Raw genomic sequence first — 22372 nt, 5'->3', positions numbered from 1 at the left:
GGCCTTATGTAATGGAAACGCACGGTGGAAAGATGAATAACATCAATGCTTCATTCTGACGTGAAAGGGAAACGAGGAGTGCATTAGGAAAGGATGGGCATCTGTTAAACTGTTACTCTACTCCTTGTTTCTGTTCCAACTTTTCACCGCAAACACATTTCTCTTTGCTCTCGTCTTCCATCAAAAGGTGGAGCCTTTCTATGTGGTCTTGTCACTGTTCGACGTCCAGAACAGCAGAAAGATCTCGGCTGACTTCCACGTGGACCTCAACCACCCGTTGGTCAGACAGATGACCCAGGGCTCTGTTAGCGGACAGGACATTCACATCAATGGCAGCAGTGGCGATGGCCCACTGGCTGGCTACAGGCAGGCCAGCGGGCTCCCGGAAGGCGCCCTGCTTTACCCCAAACAGGGGGTGTTCTCTGTCACATGCCCCCATCCAGAGATCTTCCTTGTGGCCCGCATTGAGAAGGTCCTGCAGGGGGGGATCACCCACTGCACCGAGCCATACATGAAGAGCTCAGACTCCACCAAGGTGCAGAGATTATAGCAGCAGAGACGACTTTAATTGCAATGTGCTCAAGTCATTTCAAGTATTAATAAGTTGAATTGAATCCCCCTGTCTTTTTGCCTACCTGTAGATAGCTCAGAAAGTGTTGAAGAATGCTAAGACAGCATGCAGCAGACTGGGACAGTACAAGATGCCATTCGCCTGGGCTGCAAGGTATGAAAAAACACATTTATTCATTGGCCATAGTCTTCATTCTTTGTGTCAAATCTATCTTACTTATGTCTGTATGCTCCAGCTTAGCATACAAACTGGAAACATTCAAAATTGCAAATAATTGTACACAATGTTGTTAGGAAATGGAATGCAGGCAGTCCTTCTCTTCGCTCACGTTGTATCTATAAATAGACTAGGTATTCTATTGTGGATGATTCCTTGCAGCAGAGGAGAAACTTTAAGCTTCTGAAAGTCACGGCGACCATTTCTTGTGCCATCACGCCAAAAAGGGATTTAGATTTAGGTTACCGTGTACCAACTGAATGGAAACTGTCAAAGGAAAGCCAGGTTGGAAGCATAAATCTTAGAAACCACTGGTGTAGAACCAAAATGTGTTTTTTTTCCATTTTCTCCCTCCTGTCTCTACAGGCCTGTGTTCAAAGATGCATCAGGAACTCTGGACAAAAGCACTCGCTTCTCCGCTCTTTACAGACAGGACAGCAGCAAGCTGTCGGATGAGGACATGTTCAAGCTGCTTACCGACTTCAGAAAGTACGCTTTGTGTTTCACCTCTCAAGATATATCATTCTGACTTGTTTTGGATACATATTTGTAATTTCTGTTTCCATGTCTTTTTTCCCCCGACAGACCAGAGAAAATGGCCAAACTCCCCGTCCTCTTAGGGAACTTAGACGTGACTATTGACAGCGTGGCCCCGGATGTAACCAGTAAATCCCTTCAGTTATTTACAGAATCACTTTTTAGACTATAACGTATCAACATCAGACTTTTACCTTAAATCCTGTCACTGTGCTCATTTCCTGCGTGCAGATTGTGTCACTTCCTCCTACATCCCCGTGAGGAACTTTGGAGGCGACGGGCCGGGGAGCGCTCTGTTGGAAGTGGAGGAGTTTGTCCCCTGCATCGCTAAGTGCTCCCAACCGTTCACCATCTATAAAAACCACCTCTACGTTTACCCAAAACTCCTCAAATACGACGGACAGAAAGCCTTCGCCAAGGTACTAACAGGGCTACTCTTTAAGATGTGTTGCCTTTTGTTTTGGCTGGCTTCTCAAGATCCCCATTATTTTGTGTTCTGGTTGAGACAACTGGCAACCCGCCTCAGGCTTGTTTAGCAGAGCAACAACTTCTGATTAAAACATGGATATAGATTTTTCTTTTACCACCAGCTCAGATCCATATAGGAAACAAATTCGGGCCTTCTCTTATGCTGTCTCCCTGCTCTCTTTTATTTTAAAAGAGACCACCCAATCCTTCGCCTGATGTATTTTCATTCGTATCGGAAATGCACTCAGAGAGACAGAAGAGAGAGTGTCTGGCATAAATTGGTTCTCTGCCAACCGGGAAATTCTGAGACTTGTTCTTGCTTTTTTAATCCAACCTGTTTTTTCTTCTTCAGGCGAGGAATATTGCCGTTTCTATCGAATTCAAGGATTCTGATGAGGATGAAGCCCCGCCCCTAAAGGTGCATTTGCGTTTCAGGAACTTCTAATGGCTCATTTTAGTCTTTTCATACTGCACAGCCAATGACTTGTTGTCTCACTTGGACTCTGATGGAGTTCGGTGTGGGACTTGGTCGTGATTTATGACTCAATTTGGGACTCTTTGGTTTTCACTCTTTAATCTTGCTTTGGTGATTGTTTGTATCGATTTTGGGATTCAACCTTTGTCTTCACTAAGGCACTGCTTGAAATGAACCTTTTGACTTCATAGCACTGGTGCTCCCAAGTTGTAAAAGTAAGGAACACCGGCTAACATTTAGGAGCACTCATTAAAATGCAATAGCACTTAAACTATGTGTTTTAAAATAAAGTATTTAAAAAAATAGGATTTTAAACATACCAAACTAATTCTTGTAATTTTTTACAAAGTATGGTATGTGGTTTATTGTCTGTAGAGTTCATATTTAATATTTATTTTACTGATTCAAAAGTTGTCAGTGTGTGTTTGACTTTAGCTGGGACTTGTGGGTCTTAAAGGAATACTTCACCCATATGGAACCAGCGTTCTATCATTATAAAATCATTATTATAATGTAATGAATTAGGTTTTTCTTTCCTCAGTCTTCCCTCAGTCTTCCCTTGGCCCAGCTGTCCTGTTATTCCTGACCCATACTGTGATGTCACAAGAAGGAAAATGTAGGGTTAGACAGTGAGACCATAAAACACTCTTTCTGCCTTTTCTCAGGCTAGGATGATCCGATTTATTTATTTTTTGCACATTTATACTACATAGGATCTCAGAGTTCAATACACCTTCATATTCCAACCGGTGAAGTAGGTCTTTAACTTTGGACATTACTGGTTGTGATAATTGTTGCTTATAAAACATTTGTTCATATCTCTCATATGTTGTATGTTTCATCATCTCCTACTTTTTGAATCTGCTGCAGTGCATCTACGGTCACCCAGGAGGCCCTCTATTCACCAAGCAGGCTTACGCAGCCGTCCTGCACCACCAGCAGAACCCTGAGTTCTATGATGAGGTACTTCTACTCATAATCAGAATTTGAGTAATTTCATGAATGTTGTTCGTTTGTTAATGTAGTGAGAGCCACATATAATCCATGACATATATATAAATGTATTTTTTTTTCTTTTATAGCCGTGTGTTTTGAAGTAAGGAGCTACCTCTCACCTCCTCTAATAATGTTTGAGCACACATTTAAATTCTGCACCGAATCCTCCTTGGAAATGCGCCTCAGGCATTTTTCACTTTTGGTTTTCTCAACCAAAGCTCCCTCTGCATTAAGGGAACCAACCCTAGGAAATCTGTGTTTCTCTCTCTTTCAGATAAAGATAGAGCTGCCTACTCAGCTGCACGAGAAGCATCACCTTCTCTTCACCTTTTATCACGTTAGCTGTGACAGTAACAGCAAGAAGAAAGACCTGGTGGAGACTCCAGGTACGTTCAGCTTTAAGTCATGTATTCAAAGTGTTCACAAAAAAACAAAAGAAATATCTGCCGTGCATAATTTGGTCAAAAGCAGTTGGCAACAATCAATACCCATTCTTCCCCCACAGTGGGCTCAGCATGGCTGCCACTGCTAAGAGATGGCAGAGTCATCATGAACGAACAGCAGCTTCCTGTAGCTGCCAATCTGCCCGCTGGCTACCTCAGCTCCCAGGAAGGTATCAACAAGGTAAAAAAATAATTATGAAAAAAATTCAAAATGGTTTTAAAAAGGATTTGGTTTGTGGTTAAAGGATAAAGATCTCATTAGTTGTGATTGGATTGGGACCTTGTTAGGGCTCCAACCGACTCTCACATGAAATTCCTTGTGAAATCAGATCAGCATTTAAAATGTAATCCATTAAAGAAATCAATGTCATCGCACTGTTACGATCCCTCAGTGTCGGTTTGTGGATGTGGGCCTAATGGGTTTATTGTAAAGTTAATTAAAGCTGAAGTGTGTGTTAAAAAATGTCTCGTCAAATAATATGTGCACAATGCTTAGTGCTGATTCTTAAGCTATACACACAGTGGTTTGATGGGACATCTGTTGCAAAATCTGAACACAAACCCTGCCTTTGGTTCATAATAACTTGTACAATTCAGCCGTATGGAAAGACAGCTTGTCTCCTCGTTTTAACAACTGATTTGTCAATTATTTTCATGCAGTGTGGCGTGCCTTGGCATGTTAGATGTGCTCTAATAAATCAACACAGTGCAGTTTTTCTTCCGTATCCAGTGCACTCACTGTTGCCACTTGTGATTGCAGCACTCTGGCTCCGAAATCAAATGGGTGGATGGAGGCAAACCCCTGTTCAAAGTCTCAACTCACCTTGTTTCTACTATTTACACTCAGGTATAAATGCAACATATCCATTTATTCCTGTCTATTCATGTTGCTTGCACACAACAACTAAAAAACATAATCTAAATGCTCTTTTAAATAGAAGTGAACTTATTTACTTTTATTCAAAATGTTCTTTTAGGATCAGCACTTGCACAACTTCTTTCACCACTGTCAAAGCATGGAGAATTCTGAACAAGCTTTAGAGGGGGAGCTGGTGAAATACCTGAAGGTATACTTAACTGCATTTATCTTTAATGACCCAAGGAAAAAATACTGTATAACACACCCATTTGTTCATGCCTCATCAAATATAATATTGTAACCTGGCATTGAAGGTAATATGACAAGCCAGGGTCTATATTCATTACATTTTAAGTTTGTTTCTTATTTACCCCTTAGAGTCTCCATGCAATGGAGGGTCACGTGATGGTCAACTTCTTGCCCCCAATCCTCAACCGGCTGTTCTGTGTTTTAACCAGAGCCACGAACGAGGATGTGGCTGTCAATGTGACCAGGCAAGACACACACACACACACACACACACACACACACACACACACACACACACACCAATACATGTGTGTTTGAAATATCTGGTTTTCAGCAGCAGAAAGCTATGTGTTTAAAGCATAGAGAATTACAGTAACGGCTCTTTCATCCGGTTCTCATTCCATAGAGCATTCCCCTGTTCCTCTTTCATAGCTGGAGTCCTTTTTTTTCTCATTAGACATTCACCTATGGCTTGCATGCTCCACATATGCGTTTTGCAGTTGTGAGTGTGTGTGTGTGTGTGTGTGTGTAGTCTTTGAACTCTGCAGGCAGGGTGTAAATGAGCAGTCAGTGCCTTAGAATATCTTTGGCTGTTCCTCCAAGTGAAACCGCACATCCTTCCTTTTTTATTCTTTTATATTTTTATTTCATCATCCATTCTATTCCTATTTCTCTTCAGGGTGATGGTTCATGTTGTAGCACAGTGCCACGAAGAAGGGCTTGAACATTATTTGAGATCTTATGTCAAGGTACAGTCTCTTTCTCCCTATAGTTATTCTGACAATATGTTGACATATTTACGGTATGTATTTCATTAGAAATTAAGCATTTAAAAAATATGTCTTTCTCTCTCTTTCTTCAAACAGTTTGTGTTTAAGCAGGAGCCTTATTCCTGCACCAATGTAAAAACAGTTCATGAAGAGCTTGCAAAAGCCATGACAGCCATCCTCAAGCCATCCACAGATTTCCTGACTAGCAACAAGCTGCTGAAGGTAACTGACATTCATTATGATGATCATTCATTCATCATCAGTCATCTGCTTTGGAGAGGCAGCAGCAACTAAAGAAAGGCTGAGGAAATCATAAAAGGGTTAAACAATTTCAGGCTAACAGGAGGCTATATCATAGAAATGTTAATGTTTTCAATTTACGCATACTGAAAAATACTAATTGTGTGTTATGCGCTTGACAGGCTTCAGAAAAAGCACATGGAAGACAAAGTATCTATAAACCTTTTTATAAATTAAGTTAATATGAAACGTTCTTGTAACTGCAGGGTTAGGGTTAGTATCATACTATCTATGGTTAGTTTATTAACAAGTCATAATACTTAATTTTGGCAAAATAATATGTTGCTCTTTGTTCCAAAATTTTAATTTTTTTCTTCATTATATCTAAAGCAGCTATCCATTTTCCTACAAAATGCCTTGCCCCTTTTTAATAGAGGTTAAATCTTTTGTTTAATGACTTGTAAATTATTCTCTTCACATTCATGGTGGTAATTTCCTTTCACTGACTCTTGTCTTTGTGCTACAGCACTCGTGGTACTTCTTTGAAGCTCTGGTGAAATCAATGGCTCACTATCTGATGGAGAGCGGGAAGGTCAAGGTAGGACTTGTTTTAAAATTTGAATCTCCTCTTCTTTTCTTAACCCCTCTGTCCTCAAATCAAGCCTCAAAAATCCTCTCCCTGGCCCTCATTTATCAATCTTGCGTAGACCAGAAAAATGGGTGTACGTACATTTCCACGCAAATCTCAGACCGAAATAAAGATATTAATCACTTAAAATTGTGCAGCTTATGGTGCGCAACTGAGTAGGAGCACTGATTCAATAGTGCACACACCGGCCACTTAGGAGCGCTGCATGGGACTGCGTAAGGGCAGTTATCTCCGTCTGGAGCTGCTGGGGGGACACTGAGGCACGGGGGCTGCATTCATTCAAAATGTTAGCCACAGTATTAAATATGTAGTAGGCCTACACTGCTCTTTATGATAAAAAATACACGGCACAACATTCAGCTTAACATTTTATTTATTTGACGCACTTTTTAGATGTTAGTTCCTCTTTTAATGTGTTATTGATCGCTTAAGCGAGCGATTTATTTCCACCGTTAACCGGCACGTTTTTCCGACCTGCTGGTGGAGCAGGACTGTGGGCGCTCTCACAGCTGATCGTTGCCGGGTCGGCTTGTGCAGCTGACCGCCGGGCTGACCACTCCTGCTGTCATACAGTAAAACGCAAAATGTGTTATTTTTAGTTTTTACAACCCTTTTGAGTAGTGCTATCTAAAAGGGCCAATACATTCTAATCATTCAAATCTCTGCAGACCTGTATTTATTTCATGGGGACCATTACCGGACAGTTGGTGCGTCTGTTTCTCCTCTACCACTTAGGCTATTATGCCCGCACCCTTAGTTGGTTACATTTCAGAACAGCAACACGCGATGTTTGAGTCAGACCACTTTTTCTTCATCTATGTAAAGAAATGGCGAGATATAATTGTATATGCTGTTTTATAGCATTTGAGCGATAGTAGCCTACTGATGTAAACCTAAAATGCAAAATCCTCAGCTGGAGATCGTTTTGTCAACACCAACGCTGTTGACTGCAGCAGTTATTTCCTTCCTAACTGCTGCCTTCTGTTGTTCTTTGATGCCGCTTGTAATGCTCCGAAATGAAACTCTTTTTTTTCTACTTTCGCTGTTATTCTGTCAATTTCTACTTCAGATAAATTCCTCTTCTGTGCCGTAATTCGCATATCCATGTCGTAAAACCTCTGGGCGAGGCCTCTAAACTGAGAAAATATAGGGGCGTGGTATAATCGTTTTCAGCCGCCGCATTTATCAATAATGGCCTGGCGTAGGCTGAGATTGGCGAGATACGACTGTTTGATAAATACCACGCGACACCTGGCGTAGGGAGGTATTTGCGCCAGAATCTGCACCAGTTTCCACGCAAAATTGATAAATGAGGGCCCCTGTCTTTCCCCTCTCCCAGCTGTCCAGACACCAGCGTTTCTCAGCCTCGTTCTACCACGCGGTGGAGACTCTAGTGAACATGCTGATGCCGCACATCACCCAGAAATACAAGGACAACCTGGACGCGGCTCGCAATGCCAACCACAGCTTGGCAGTTTTCATCAAGGTTGGCAATCGTCCCAGTGCCTGCAATGCAGTGTTTTGCCCTTTGATATGTAGATTAGTTTTGAAATGTATGTTTAATGATTAACATGATTTTAAGACAATGCTCCAATAACGTGTTCCCCTGTTTAACTCAGCGCTGCTTCACATTCATGGACAGAGGCTTCGTGTTCAAGCAGATCAACAACTACATGAACTGCTTTGTACCTGGAGACCCAAAGGTTAAAAAAAAAACCTGCTACCAACTTTGACGGTTTTATCCCAAGTTAATAAACATGAACTTACAGCTAAAGTACAGCAAAATAAGCCTCTCTAAAATGTTTTCTTTTCTACTCAGACTTTATATGAGTTCAAGTTTGAGTTCCTGCGGGTTGTTTGCAACCACGAGCACTATGTCCCCCTCAATCTGCCCATGCCCTTTGGAAAAGGCCGAATTCAAAGGTTCCAAGGTAAATCATGCCCACTGAATGCCACTTTCACCTAAGGATACTTCAGTTTATTTATTTTTATTTATTTTTTATCCTTTGCCTCCGGTTATGACTGTTGATTGATGCCTGCCACAGACCTTCAGCTGGACTATTCCCTGACCGATGACTTCTGTCGGAACCACTTCCTTGTCGGGCTGCTGCTGCGTGAGGTGGGCGGGGCTCTGCAGGAGTTCAGAGAGATCCGTCAGATCGCCATCCAGGTGCTCAAGGGCCTGATGATCAAACACACGTTTGACGACCGCTACGCTGCCAAAGTGAGTTCTACAGCGTCTGGAGCCCCTTAACTGTACTTTGAACCACCCCCTTTTTTAATGAAATGAATCAGATTTAGAATACCTAGGAAGTAAAAGCAGCTTAATTTATTTACAATTTTTTACCATGTGACTCATAAGTACCCATTGTCTTTCCAGAGCCAGCAGGCCAGACTTGTCACCCTCTACCTCCCTCTGTTTGGCCTGCTCCAGGAGAATGTCTACAGACTTGACATCAAGGACTCGGCCCTCCTCAGCAACCACAATGTAAGCCTGACACCTAGTGGTAGAAAACTGAATAGCAAGATGTTTCTCTATTTTCCAGCAAGACTTGTTTTATCTTCAAAACCTAAATTGCCAGGTTATTTTTTAATGTAACAAGTCACATATATCAGTCTATTAATATTTCTAGGCAATATTAGTATTTTATCTTCAGTTGAACGCTTTTTATCGTGACTGCTTTCTGTCCCAGAATGCCAGGGAGGATTCCCTGGTCCCCAACTCCATGGTGACTCCGCAGAAACCCGGGAGCTGCATAGAAAACGCCCTTCACAAAGATGTGTTCGGGGTCATCTCTGGAACAGGTGAAATCTTCACTCCACTATCTTACCATCAACTGCCAATGTAACCAACTTAAATCATCCAAGATCGCATTTAAAAATGTCCTGTCAACTCATATTAATTTCCCATGTTGAACCTCGACTTACTTTACTTTTGCCAATTATTTAAACATTTGTTCATCTTCTTGTATAGTTGAACACTACTTCTCCTGTCTTCTTACATGGAACAAACATAGACTATTTTTTCCCTGCAGCCTCCCCTCACAGCTCCACTCCCAACGTCAGCGCAGTTCACCACGCCGACTCTAGAGGCTCTCTGGTGTCCACCGACTCTGGCAACAGCCTGCTGGACAAGTTCAGTGACAAGACCAACTCCCTGGAGAAGGTAGAAGAATACTGGAATGTGTTGATGGTGTTGATCATATTTAAAATACTGTACATTGATTTATATAATAATATCTAGAATTCCTACTGTTTTCACAGCTTCTTACTACACTTCTGTTGATGTGATGTCCAGGTTTATGATGGCGGTACCGTAGCTTTAAAGGTGGAGTCAGCGATTCTGGAGAATGCTTGTCGTCAAAATAAATGATTATCTCCTCACGGTCTGTTAACTGTCCGTACTGTGTGGATGTATGCTGAAAACAAATCTGGGGTTAATAAACAGCCTAGGCTCTGTAATCTGTTATGTAAACAAAAGGGTATGCAAACAAAGGGGGCCCGTCATAGCTAGCAACATGCCCGTTTACAGAGCCTAGGCTGTGTCCTAACCCAGTACAAACAGAGGTAGCGTAATGTGAGGAGATATTCACGGATTTTGACAAAAAAGTGATTTTGACTATTTAAACTATTCTCCTGAATCGCTGACTCCACCTTCAAGGGAGCCAGACGTAATTGAACTAGTTGCTTGATACAAGCCCCCCTGGTCTATGAAAACCAAAATTAGCAATTAAAGTCAATAACAACAAAACACAGTTTGAACAGCACTCCCATACGTTTTATCTTAAGCTCTCCTCCCACCTCCCCCTCCCCCCCAGAGCTCCCGCGCCCCTTCTCCTTGCTCTCTAACTTCTCAACATATCAAGCAAAAGGAGAGGTTTACCCGGAGACACTCTGTCAACGTTCCCCCTATTCGACTGGACCCTCTGAGCCGCGCCACCAAGCGCTTCACCATGGACTTCTCCCTCCTCTCTGTGCCTGACCCGCTGCAAGACAGTGACACTGATAATGACAAACAAGCTACATGCCAGAGTTTGGATGGAAATCATGGGGAAAACATACCTATACAAGTATTCAGTTTGTACTGTGTGACCTCTCCACCCGATACTTTTCTGGGTCCAGTTGTACAGAATCCAGCAATTTTTTCGTGTTTGGTAAATTATTTCAGTAAACAAGATCTGATACTTTTAATATTTATTGTGTCAGCGAATTCCAGTTCAGAAAACAAAATATTTGCAGATATCTGTACAATATGTCCAAACCCCTTCCCAACGTTCTTCTCTTCCGAGTGTCCCACAACAGGGAGTGTGTGATTTTTGTTTTTTGCCAATGCCGAGGTTGAGCTGACCTTTTTTCACTTATTTCCTCGGAAGCTGCACTGTAACTGTAAATGGTTTCTCTTCAAAGCTGCAATTGATGCTGTTATCTCAAAGCACAGAGCTGCTGCAGCATACGTGCTTTTTCATTTTCCTCTCCTGTATTTTCCCCCTCTCAGTGGATAATACTTGACATTTCTCATCATGGAAGTTTGTGTTGTTTGAGTGATGTTCGTTATCTTTTTCTAGTTTCCATTTTGCACAAGGGCGAAAATGTTCTCTTTCTTATGTTCTCTCTCTCTCCATGCTTTTCTTCCATTACATCAGAACCAGTGTGCGTCGGCTCTGGGCAGCAGTGTGCTGCGTTGTGACAAACTGGATCGGGACGAGATCAAAAACCTACTTGTGTGTCTTCTGCACATCCTCAAGAGCATGTCAGAGGGTAGGACACACTGTCTGGGTCACTGTAATTGATCTTTCATACAAGTTGACATGCACACCTGCCCCAAAGTTAATCTTTTCTTACACTTTTCTTACCATCACCTCAGAGGCCCTCTTTGCATACTGGAACAAAGCAGCCCCATTGGAACTTATGGACTTCTTTACCTTGATAGAGTGAGTACAGTACAATGCCTTTTCATTATGATGTGCAGTTCAGACTGACACATGGGTCAAATCCATAGACAATATTTTTTGCAGAAACTAACCACTCTAATGCAACATCACCTTATTTATTATATAGTGAAATATTTGAATATCCCACAAGCTTCCTGTGCTGTTCTCAAAAAAGTTTGTTGGGAAGTGTGAACTCTAGTACTGATCTCTGACTGCTCGTCTTTTCCCTGCAGAGTTTGCCTCCATCAGTTCAGATACATGGGGAAGCGATACATCGTCAGGTTGGGTCCAAAGATATACATTATCTCACTCATTTTGATGCTGAATTTATGAATTGTGTTCATCATCGATGCAATAATCTGACTCTAAGCCATGCGCATTCTTACAAACAGAAATGCTTACTGACTCTTTTAACCCCCTTGCCTTTGGTTTGTTCTCTCATTTGTAACACTGCTGCAAAGTTGTTTTGTGGGTAAAGTCTTGGCTAAAGGCCCCTCCTGCATGGGTAAGAGACTGATATCTTTTTGTCTCACTTTGCTTCATTAAATGCATTATTTGTTGGTTTTCTTAACACATTAAATTCTAGCTATCCATGTACTTGCTGTCTTTCTGTCTATGGCGGTTTTGTTTTACATTTCCTCTTTTGAATTGATCCTTTGTATGCCTCTTTATCTTTGTTGTTTTGTTACTATATTTTATCTGACATCCAAACTTTTCTGGTATATGCACTTATATCTTTTTCTCTTCTCCCAACAGGAGCCAGGAGGGAGCAGGGCTTGTAGCTCCAGACAGGAAGTCTCTGACTCTGCCTGTGTCTCGTAACAGGGCGGGGATCCTGCACGCTCGCCTGCAGCAGCTGGGAACCCTGGAGAGCTCTCACACCTTCGGCAACAGTAAGCCCTTGTACTTCTGAAATAGGCAACAGAAAAACAATTGAACATCAGTTTAGATCATTTCTACCAAGAGGTGCAACCAACCACTTCTGCTATAAATCACAATACAGAAAATATTTAGTCAAATAAACCAATACAGATGGTAGCTTTGTGTTAAACTTCTGACAAATAGTGCAATCATTTTTTATTCACACACCTCAATTGGCAAGAGCAACAAACGTTGCAGTAACAGTGACAGAGCTTATCACTTTCCTTAAACTTGAACAAGCTAATCAAGCTGACGATGTGCCATGTTATGTTGAGAAAAAAAACACTTTTATTGCTCCAATAAAAGCGTTATCTGTTTAACAGTGACCTTGTGTGTTGTGCGCTTTCCACACAGTGTACTCTCATATGGACGCAGACGTGAGCAGCCAGTGCCTGCTGGAGGCCAATGTGTCTACAGAGGTGTGTCTGACTGTGCTGGACACGCTCAGCATCTTCATCATGGGATTCAAGGTAATAACAGTGACAGTCCATTGATGTGAGTTAACACTATGAGTTGGCTGGCCCTCACGTTCTCCTGTGTCCTCAGACCCAGCTCAACTCAGACCACGGACACAACCCCCTGATGAAGAAAGTCTTCCAGGTCCACCTGTGCTTCCTGCAGATACCCCAGTCTGAGGCCGCCCTCAAACAGGTCTTCACCTCACTCAGGACCTTCATCTACAAGGTGAATGAGTCTCCCTTTCAAACGTACCACCTCATTAAACCATACCTTTTAAAGCAGGTAGTTGAAATTCCAATATTTCCCCTATGTGTCCTCCAGTTCCCATGCACCTTCTTTGATGGCCGGGCCGACATGTGTGCCTCTCTATGCTACGAAATCCTTAAGTGCTGTAACTCCAAGCTCAGCTCCATCCGTAGCGACGCCGCCCACCTTCTCTACTTCCTCATGAAAAGCAACTTTGACTATACCGGACGCAAGTCTTTTGTACGAACACACCTGCAAGTAAGTGTTCTTACATGGCCTTTCCTATGTGTCCTGAGTATGCTAAGCATGTTCTTGTAGTTCTGTATTGACTATGTTTGTTCCTTCTCTCTACTCACCTATAGGTGGTAATTGCTGTCAGTCAGCTGATTGCTGATGTCATTGGCATTGGTGGTACTCGTTTCCAGCAGTCTCTGTCCATCATCAACAACTGTGCCAACAGCGACAAGAGCATCAAGGTGAGGGGTGGACGCAGTGCCATGATACACATTATGATACGTATTAAAGAAAACCCTTAAGGGATAACATAAACCCATCATTTTATGGATATTCTAACATTTGAAATGTGCCTGCCACTTGTTGCTAACCCCTACCTTGGTATTATAATGCAAATATAGCCATATAAGCCTTATCCATTGCTGTGTTTCTATTGAAGCACACAGCATTTCCCTCAGATGTGAAGGACCTGACCAAGCGCATCAGGACGGTGCTGATGGCCACGGAGCAGATGAAGGAGCACGAGAACGACCCGGAGATGCTGGTGGACCTGCAGTACAGCCTGGCCAAGTCCTACACCAGCACGCCAGAGCTCCGCAAGACCTGGCTGGACAGCATGGCCCGCATACACCACAAGAACGGAGATCTCTCAGAGGTAGCTATCTTTGGTTGTCACAGACTTTGGCATTTTTGTGCTAACTTGACTGTGCTGAATTGTGACTAGTCTCTGTTTGTTTACCTCACCCGTAGGCAGCTATGTGTTACGTGCATGTTGCAGCCCTGGTAGCAGAGTACCTGTGGAGGAAAGGTTAGTCGAGCGTAATGGATTGTGATGTCCTGCCTCTCTTTAACGGTATATAAAGGTCAACACATTGGAAAGAAGAGCCTACCGAAATCATTTTAAAATTAACTGATTTAAAATGGATTTAAATTCACTTGATGTGTACTGATTATTAATACAAACGCCTCATATCTTACACATCAAGTGCATAGATTGTCTGCACTCATTCATGCAGATTTCTCCAAATGTTTTAATCTGAATGTACTACAGCAAATTAGTTCAATAAATAAGATGATCAAGTGATTTGCAGGCAAACGGTAATCTTAAATATTTCTTTACTTTTTTTGTTGTTTTTGTTGCGCATATTCATTTTACACTGCTCAGTTATTTAACTACACTTCCACGTTCAGCATACACACAGCAACATACACCATCTTCCACCTGAGCACTCGTCCAAGGGTCACCAGTTCATTCCTGTTAAAAACACTCCAACGCTGCATTCCCCGAGATAAGATTCCCTCCCTTGTTTCCCCACATATGACAAGACATTTTATGAAAGACATCAGTTTATTGTCAGGGTTGAACTCCTTTTACAGAGTGCAGCACATCAGGCCTCATATCTGCCCCTACAGTGTAAAATGGCCTACTTTGTCATTTTGCCATTGGATGAACTTTTCTTTTTATCTTATCTACGCGTGCGTTAGGTATGTTCAGGCAAGGCTGCTCGGCTTTCCGCGTCATCACTCCCAACATCGACGAGGAGGCGGCCATGATGGAGGACGTAGGCATGCAGGATGTGCACTTCAACGAGGTATGGCCTTGTATAGTAACCTGTTCTGTTGCTTTGCCCATGCTTTGAGTATCAGCCACCCCACTGTGACCAAACATTAAGGATGTTTTTTTACCCCTCATTCGAACGTGACACTCTTATCTCTCTCTCTCTTTCTGTAAGAGTATCAATTGCTCTGCGAAGTGTAAATATTGTAGACTTTGACACCAGGCATGGCACTTGTGTTGTTCATTTAGAAATATACTAAGCTGACAGGATAGTCTTAGGAAATCTGAGAAGGGCTCAGGGTTGGAACCCGGGCCTTCTGTTGAAACGATTAACCATGTGAAATTGAAAGGGATGTCTTGAGAAAGTGCAAGCTTTTTATGATTCGGTCAACAGATCTGTAGGTAATGAAAAGGCTATTTCACCTTCCATCTGCTCCGAAAAACCCTTTCCTCTTTACGAGCTGGGCTCTGTATCATGCCCCAATAAAAGAAAAAAGGACACGATATAGACGCATTTCCTCCCACGTCTGGTGTTTTTTTCAGGAACATTAGGCTAATTTTAAGTTGACCGTGGCTTACTAAACAGATCAAAACAAATAGAAATGTCCCTCTATGTAACTGCAGGGAGGCGGGGAGAGTGTAATATACATGGGTTTATCTGTGTGGTCAGGAGGTTCTGATGGAGCTGTTGGAGGAGTGTGCTGACGGCCTCTGGAAGGCGGAGCGTTATGAGCTCATCGCTGATGTCTACAGGCTCATTATTCCCATCTACGAGCAGCGCAGAGACTTTGAGGTAAACTGTCCCAAAAACATGGTGTGCATGAGTTCGGAAAAAGTTATAAAAAACAATAGATACATGAATGCTAATTATGTTTAAAGAACACAACAAGTGGGTCTTTACTTTTTCATTCCTGTATATAGAAGTTGTAAATGGTAATGAAAAGGTTTAAAGTGAGACTGTAACTTATGAAAGAAGAAGTGAGTGGCCAAAAAGTTAGAATGAACTGCCACATCTGATTATGTGTATTAGATTTACTTACTTTCATTCAAAATGTATAAAATCTCTAATTTTCTACAATTTTTGTCATTTTGTGGACCAGAAACTGACCCACCTGTACGATACACTCCACCGTGCCTATACTAAAGTGATGGAGGTGATGCATTCTGGCAAAAGACTGCTGGGCACATACTTCAGAGTGGCCTTCTTTGGACAGGTAAGGGACAGAGTTTTCACAATCAAAACAAAACTTACCCCCCCAAAAAAGAAGTAACCAGTTTTTGCCTAGCTTTACTGCTACCCCATTGAAACAATCCCTTACACACACACTTGAACCTTTCGAATTTTAATCTACCCCAACTAAAACTCTCTTTTTAATTGAGATTTCTCTTCTTTTTTTCCTCCCCTCCAAGGCCGCGGTAAGTGTGTAACCGTTTAGCTGTGTGTGTTTGCTGGCCTGCTGTGCTCGCCCATTAGTTAATTAAGTGGAAAATGTAGTTGTAGAATTACTAGATTCTGCTCTATGGTGGCTGGTTAAAACAGTAGCGCAAAAGAACTTGAGTCCCAAAAGTGGTTTTTTAGAGGTTTATTACAGATATTATAGCATGTTTTTATCTTAATTAGCTGTATTACTGTATTTTTCCCTGAAGCAAAATAACAAGTTTCTGAAGTCTTATGTGCCCATTAACCTTACCCTTGATGAGCCTTTTACCTGGGACCCCCCCCCCCCCCACACACACACACACACACACACCAATCTGTTTTCTTTTCAGAGTAACAGAGTAGCGATTAACTGTTATCTATGCCTTATTATCACCTTAAACAGATTGTTAAGTTACCATCTGAAGTTTGCATGTTTGGCATGCACATTTTTTTCATTTTCATAGGTTTGTACAGTAGGAATGTTAGTTTTCATTTTCACCTTGAAAACAAGTTCTGGTTTGTGCATTTTAGATACAATGACAAAATAATCAGTTGGAAGTTCATTATTTGACAATGAAGTGGCCCAGGGTTCGTTCACGACACTGCCTTCCTCTCCTCCACAGGGCTTCTTCGAGGATGAGGATGGAAAGGAATACATCTACAAGGAGCCAAAGTTCACTCCTCTCTCTGAGATTTCCCAGAGGCTCCTGAAGCTCTACTCCGACAAGTTCGGCCAGGAAAACGTCAAGATCATTCAGGACTCTGGCAAGGTGGGATCACATTTGGGTGTGTGTGTTTTAAGACTGTGACGAAATGGTAGACCCCTGAGGGTTCTGCAGCGGTCTTGGGAGAACATTTCATTGAAGGTTTATAAGGCAGGGGTCATGGCATTCAGAAAAGTAATGGGAACATCACACACTATTAATTTGTTAACTATTAAAAAAGACTCCAAATTCCCCAAATGTCAACCGTTTAGCTTTAAAGCTATAGTGCGTAACTTCTGTTGACCCCATGAGGAATTCTGAGGAAGTACAACAACACTGACGGCGCATCTACATTAGATAGATCTTCGGTGATTGTGCAGAGATTTGAAACCTTCTGCTGTACGTCCATGTTCTTTCTTAGCAGTAGAATCAACAACTGAAACATTTCGTGAGAGCTTCTTGGGATTTGTCTGAGCTACTGCCCCAATGCCCGGGGGTGACACCCAGTTTGCTGCCATACTGAGAAACCCAGTGTTTTGCAGAGCTGATAGGCTTCAACAACTTTGTGTTAACTCGTTTGGCAATGGCTTGAATGTAACAGACATTCATTTATATAAAAAAGTTACGCACTATAGCTTTAAGGTTTTCCCCAACTACAGGGTATTTTTTACGGCTTTCAATGGTTGAGTCACAATGAAATATCTTTGCATCTTGTCCGCCTACAGGTGAACCCAAAGGACCTAGACTCTAAGTACGCCTACATCCAGGTGACCCATGTCACGCCCTACCTAGACGACAAGGAACTGGAGGACAGGAAGACCGACTTTGAGAAGAGCCACAACATCCGGCGCTTTGTCTTCGAGACACCGTTCACCGTGTCGGGCAAGAAGCAGGGAGGGGTGGAGGAGCAGTGTAAACGGCGGACTGTTCTCACCAGTAGGTCCATGGATGAGAATGATCGCAGCAGTTAAAAATGTTGTTATTAAAGCTATAGCGCGTAACTTCTGCTGCCCCCATGAGGAATTCTGGGTAATGAGGACAACACTGTTTATAAACACTGCCATACTGAGATCCTTTTTTTGAGCTCATAGACTTAATCGACTTTGTATAAACTTGTTTGGTGATGGCTTGAATGTAACCGTCATTAATTTAAAAAAAAATAAACTACACACTATAGCTTTGTCAGCAGGAGCAAAACAATAAAACTACTTTAAACTTCCCAGACACTTTTATAGGCGTTGCAGATCAGGAAGCAACAAATAAGAGTTGCCATGTGTTATTGTTGTTTATTAGGCCTGTAATGTTAATCAGCTAAGGCTAGGTGAGGTTTATTGATGTTCTGTCCAATTCATCCCAAAGTTCAGATGCTATCTCGCTTTGTTAATAATCACGCCGGCTGACAGTGACTCGGCCCTGGGACGGACTCACTCAAAACACTGTTGACATGCACAGTAGAACATGGTTAATATTCTGCTTTTGAATGTTACCGTGGAGATTACAACTACACACACAATCTATAATGTTTACATGTGTCAGGCGTGCACATGTATGTTGCTGCTGTCACGTGATACTGTTGAATCCCTGATACACTGTGTGTCTGTGTGTGTGCAGCCACCCACTGTTTCCCCTATGTGAAGAAGCGTATTGCGGTCATGTACCAGCACCAGACCGACCTGAGTCCCATAGAGGTTGCCATAGACGAGATGAGTGCCAAGGTGGGGGAGCTGCGGCTGCTGTGCTCGGCCTCCGACGTGGACATGATCCGCCTGCAGCTCAAACTGCAGGGCAGCATCAGTGTTCAGGTGCAAACCAGGATCATGTTGTTATTTCATGTCATGCCTTAAAGCTACTACGAGTAAGTCGGCACGTTGGCGACACCTTTGAACAAAAGCGGTAGTATTATTACGACGCCAGCTGTCGTGAAGCTGTTTTCTAGCTCGTGCAGGGAGTGCAGATTCAAATAATCAGGAAGCAATATGGTGCGTGTCCGTGTGTTGAAAGTGTGAGGGCACCGGACTCTTTTCGGCTCCGTGAGTCTATGGGTGACACAGCATCAACTAATGCCAGTAAGTGCTAAACACACCTGATTGCAATGAGTTGATGCATTGTCACCTCTCACGGAGCTGAACGAGTCCCCGTGTCCTCACACAAAGCAAATGAACGAGAGATGGCAGTTAGTTAGTATGGATCACGATGAGGTAATGTGTTTATGTTGTAAATAATGACTATTTCAGATGAATAATGGTCATCTGATGATGCTGGTGAGGCAAAGTAAACTTTGTTTTAGTAGGCTACCGCTCATTCATTTAGGAGTAAACACTGCAGTCTAGGTTCGCTGCGTGAAATTGTGTATACGTTGCTTGGCAACGCCCTCCCGCCCGACTATCACTCTCCCTTTTAGCTTTTCTTCATTGCATTCTCTTTTTTTTCTTTGATGGTTCAGCCCCGTTATCAGTCATTATGACGACAAACAACTGTATCAAACAAGGCTCCCGCTCCCCTTCCCTCACCTGGAGTGATAGGCTTCTCAAATCGCGTCCCTGCGCCACACTGAAATCTGTGACCAATTATATGTGAACATAGAGCATGCACGCGTGAACCGAAAATCGGACTGGGTGTACGACCAGATCAAATGCAGTAATAAAAACTATATAAAAACGTCTTTCTTTGCACTGATGGTCTCGTTTGCTGTTAAAGGTAATTTATGATTATTAGAGGAAACATGAGGCTGTTTAAAAGATATTTAAAAGTTACTCGTTGCCGCTTTAAGCTGAAACAATGCAGGCAAAATGTTGAGATTTTATGTCTATTTTGCTTCAGTAACATGTTTCTTTCATGGTAATTTAAAGAAAAAACATACAATTCTAAAGCAATTAACACTATTTTGAATGTTACAACAGAAGGAATTAAATAAAGACTGCAAATGATATGCATAATTAGTTACATATTGACAAATTTGCATATTTATTCAAAGACTTCTGAAAAAAAATCTAATGCAAAAAGAAATTTTTTGATATAAGTCATCAACTGGCAAAGTTTCATGATGATATCTGTAAGTTACATTTTTTCCATTGTTTTTCCAGGTCAACGCTGGTCCTCTTGCTTACGCCAGGGCCTTCCTCGACGACAGTAGTGCCAAGAAATATCCCGACAACAAGGTTAAACAACTCAAGGAGGTGTTCAGGTACTTGTCAATGATAGACACATTTGCTTGTGTAAAAATGTTAACTTCAAATTATCTTCGGTACTTTTATCGTCACAGTACAATTTATGTTGTGCACAAAAAACAACAGTGACAATGACCGGTAGACAGTATTTAGAGTTGTAGGATGTATTGTAGTTCTTTGGAAAAACACACTATACTTAAAAATATATTGATTTATTTACAGTACACACCGACACGCTGCATTTGGGAAATGTTTCTATCAGTATACTAATGTGTAAACATCTGTTTGAAGAATTTCCCCCAAAAATAACAAAAACGCTAGCATCCATCCACTATCATGCGTGCATATTAGGATTTGGTCACAAAAGTGGCACTAATAATTGGCGTTGCGTCTCTCCTCAGGCAGTTTGTGGACGCCTGTGGTCAGGGGCTGGGCGTGAACGAGCGACTGATCAAAGAGGACCAGCAGGAGTATCATGACGAGATGAAGGCCAGCTACAGAGACCTGGCCCGGGAGCTGTCCAACATTATGCATGAACAGGTAGGAACCCCACTGCCAAACCATAAAGACCAATATCAGCTGTTATTGTATGCAAATACTGTAACCTTAAAGATTGTCCACTACTGTGGTTTTCTGCTCTTTTACTAACCTTCTCTCCCATCTCCTGCTCTCTTTGTGCTGGCCTGATCAGATCGGATGGTAATGCTGCTTTTGTCATTTAAAGTAACTGGTTGTAGCCTACTCTTTTTTTTACGTTATTAATATTTTCTTTTGATCCTTTTTCATATCTTAAAGTAACACATTTGTGGCCGACATAACAGACTTTTATTTGCAAGTAGTCAAATGTAGTGAGGGAAATAATACCCAAATACAGAGACAGGATGTGTTCTTCTGCAGAAAATGCAATGCAACAAATAATTTCAAGGAAATAAAATTTGAGACTAACCCTCCCCCTCAAATAATTTTCCAACAGTCCCTAAACATAAATTAAAATTAAATTGTGTGTGTCATTTTCAAACCATTACAGATAAAAACACTTCCTAAACTATCTAACTGACTCTTTTTCCTCTAGATAAACCCAGTGGATGACGGCTCGAGGAGCGCTCTGTCCGACTCTATGGGCATCTTCAACGCCATCAGTGGCACACCGACCAGTGCCAACTCGCCTGCCTCCACCACCATACTCTGAGCGGGACGTTTCACACCAGAATCATGCCTTTTTCACCACTAACCACTGATTGAACTCCTTGCCAGTCAACAGGAGACACATTATAAGTAGCCCAAGCACAGAACCCGAAGCCATCATCCATTGGTCAATGATGTATTTTCTCAAGAGCTGGAAAATTGGACGATCTGTCCCTATAATCAGTGTTCTTCTTGTTTCCTATGGAGACCCCGACTTCAACACTTTGAGATCAGTGACTTATTGCCAGATTTGGGCGGTTAACCATTAGTTTGTTTTCTCCTATGTGAGATGGGCTCAAGCACATGGAATGACACAGCAAGTGCGTGTTCTATACTGTGACTGACAACAGGAGCTTATCTTAATTGTCCCGGTGTCTTAAGCTCCACCCACGAGATGTTGTAACAAACATGAGGCACTTTAGTATTTGGATTTGACCCAAAGTATACACCTTATCTTTGTGAGTGAGTGCTTCATGAAGGTTTATAATGGAAATAAATAAATAAATGCCACTGCTGTAACCGTACGTACAGTACATTCTTCAGCTGATGGGCGGTATTTTTACATTTTTACATTTTCCCTTTTTCTATGCTTTTCCATTCAACCCCGTTACAGCAGTATGCATTCAGAGTTTATCTTTTATCTTACCTTGGGACGTTTTTGAAAGAACAATTCACTCTATTTTAGACCAGTGGCCGAGTTTGAAATCAAGAAAAAAAAATGTCGAAAGCCAAGTGAACTACAGCGTTTTAACATATTTTCTGTAAAGAAAAAAAAATGTGTGCAATATTTTCAATTGTTACCAAGGCAACCGACTGCACAGAAACCCCATTCTTGCCAAAGACATTTAGAAAACAGACTGCAATGCAAGACAAGGGTTGTGACTATTTGTAATCTACCCACTTTTGTTTCTTTTGGTCTGTCATGTAGATGCCTTTTTATTATCTGAGTTGAAATGCAAGTTTATACTTAATGACAGCTCGTGTAAATATGTTTAAGACATAAATAAATAAAATCTGTAATAACACTTTGTTCAATGCCTTCGCTGTTGTATGGTTTAATTGTTAATTTATGTG

At 41.9% G+C, this 22372-nt stretch overlaps 1 protein-coding gene across 4 annotated transcripts in view; it reads left to right on the top strand.

The window, feature by feature from the left end:
- dock9b (dedicator of cytokinesis 9b) overlaps positions 1-22328 on the top strand; it is a 51361-nt gene extending 29033 nt beyond the window's left edge. For all 4 annotated transcript variants that reach the window (XM_080052753.1, XM_080052750.1, XM_080052751.1 and 1 more), the window contains exons 12-52: positions 188-535; positions 642-724; positions 1154-1276; positions 1373-1452; positions 1556-1743; positions 2145-2210; positions 3138-3230; positions 3538-3649; positions 3769-3887; positions 4467-4553; positions 4684-4773; positions 4944-5059; positions 5494-5563; positions 5681-5806; positions 6351-6422; positions 7813-7959; positions 8093-8176; positions 8293-8404; positions 8519-8697; positions 8854-8961; positions 9167-9278; positions 9509-9639; positions 11117-11231; positions 11338-11404; positions 11638-11685; positions 12161-12297; positions 12680-12795; positions 12872-13009; positions 13106-13288; positions 13393-13506; positions 13704-13919; positions 14015-14072; positions 14750-14856; positions 15493-15615; positions 15923-16036; positions 16866-17012; positions 17672-17882; positions 18558-18748; positions 20030-20130; positions 20515-20653; positions 21186-22328. In XM_080052753.1, the coding sequence (XP_079908879.1) occupies positions 188-535; positions 642-724; positions 1154-1276; positions 1373-1452; positions 1556-1743; positions 2145-2210; positions 3138-3230; positions 3538-3649; positions 3769-3887; positions 4467-4553; positions 4684-4773; positions 4944-5059; positions 5494-5563; positions 5681-5806; positions 6351-6422; positions 7813-7959; positions 8093-8176; positions 8293-8404; positions 8519-8697; positions 8854-8961; positions 9167-9278; positions 9509-9639; positions 11117-11231; positions 11338-11404; positions 11638-11685; positions 12161-12297; positions 12680-12795; positions 12872-13009; positions 13106-13288; positions 13393-13506; positions 13704-13919; positions 14015-14072; positions 14750-14856; positions 15493-15615; positions 15923-16036; positions 16866-17012; positions 17672-17882; positions 18558-18748; positions 20030-20130; positions 20515-20653; positions 21186-21302 (5088 nt within the window). In that variant the 3' untranslated portion in view covers positions 21303-22328. The remainder of the gene's footprint in view (positions 1-187; positions 536-641; positions 725-1153; positions 1277-1372; positions 1453-1555; positions 1744-2144; positions 2211-3137; positions 3231-3537; positions 3650-3768; positions 3888-4466; positions 4554-4683; positions 4774-4943; positions 5060-5493; positions 5564-5680; positions 5807-6350; positions 6423-7812; positions 7960-8092; positions 8177-8292; positions 8405-8518; positions 8698-8853; positions 8962-9166; positions 9279-9508; positions 9640-11116; positions 11232-11337; positions 11405-11637; positions 11686-12160; positions 12298-12679; positions 12796-12871; positions 13010-13105; positions 13289-13392; positions 13507-13703; positions 13920-14014; positions 14073-14749; positions 14857-15492; positions 15616-15922; positions 16037-16865; positions 17013-17671; positions 17883-18557; positions 18749-20029; positions 20131-20514; positions 20654-21185) is intronic.
- Positions 22329-22372: the final 44 nt, after the last annotated feature.

Source organism: Ammodytes marinus (assembly GCF_949987685.1).
Source record: "Ammodytes marinus genome assembly, chromosome: 24".
Classification (NCBI taxonomy): Eukaryota; Metazoa; Chordata; class Actinopteri; order Uranoscopiformes; family Ammodytidae; genus Ammodytes; species Ammodytes marinus.
The sequence above is the reverse complement of the archived record's forward strand: the minus strand, read 5'-3'. Positions and strand labels throughout refer to the sequence as shown.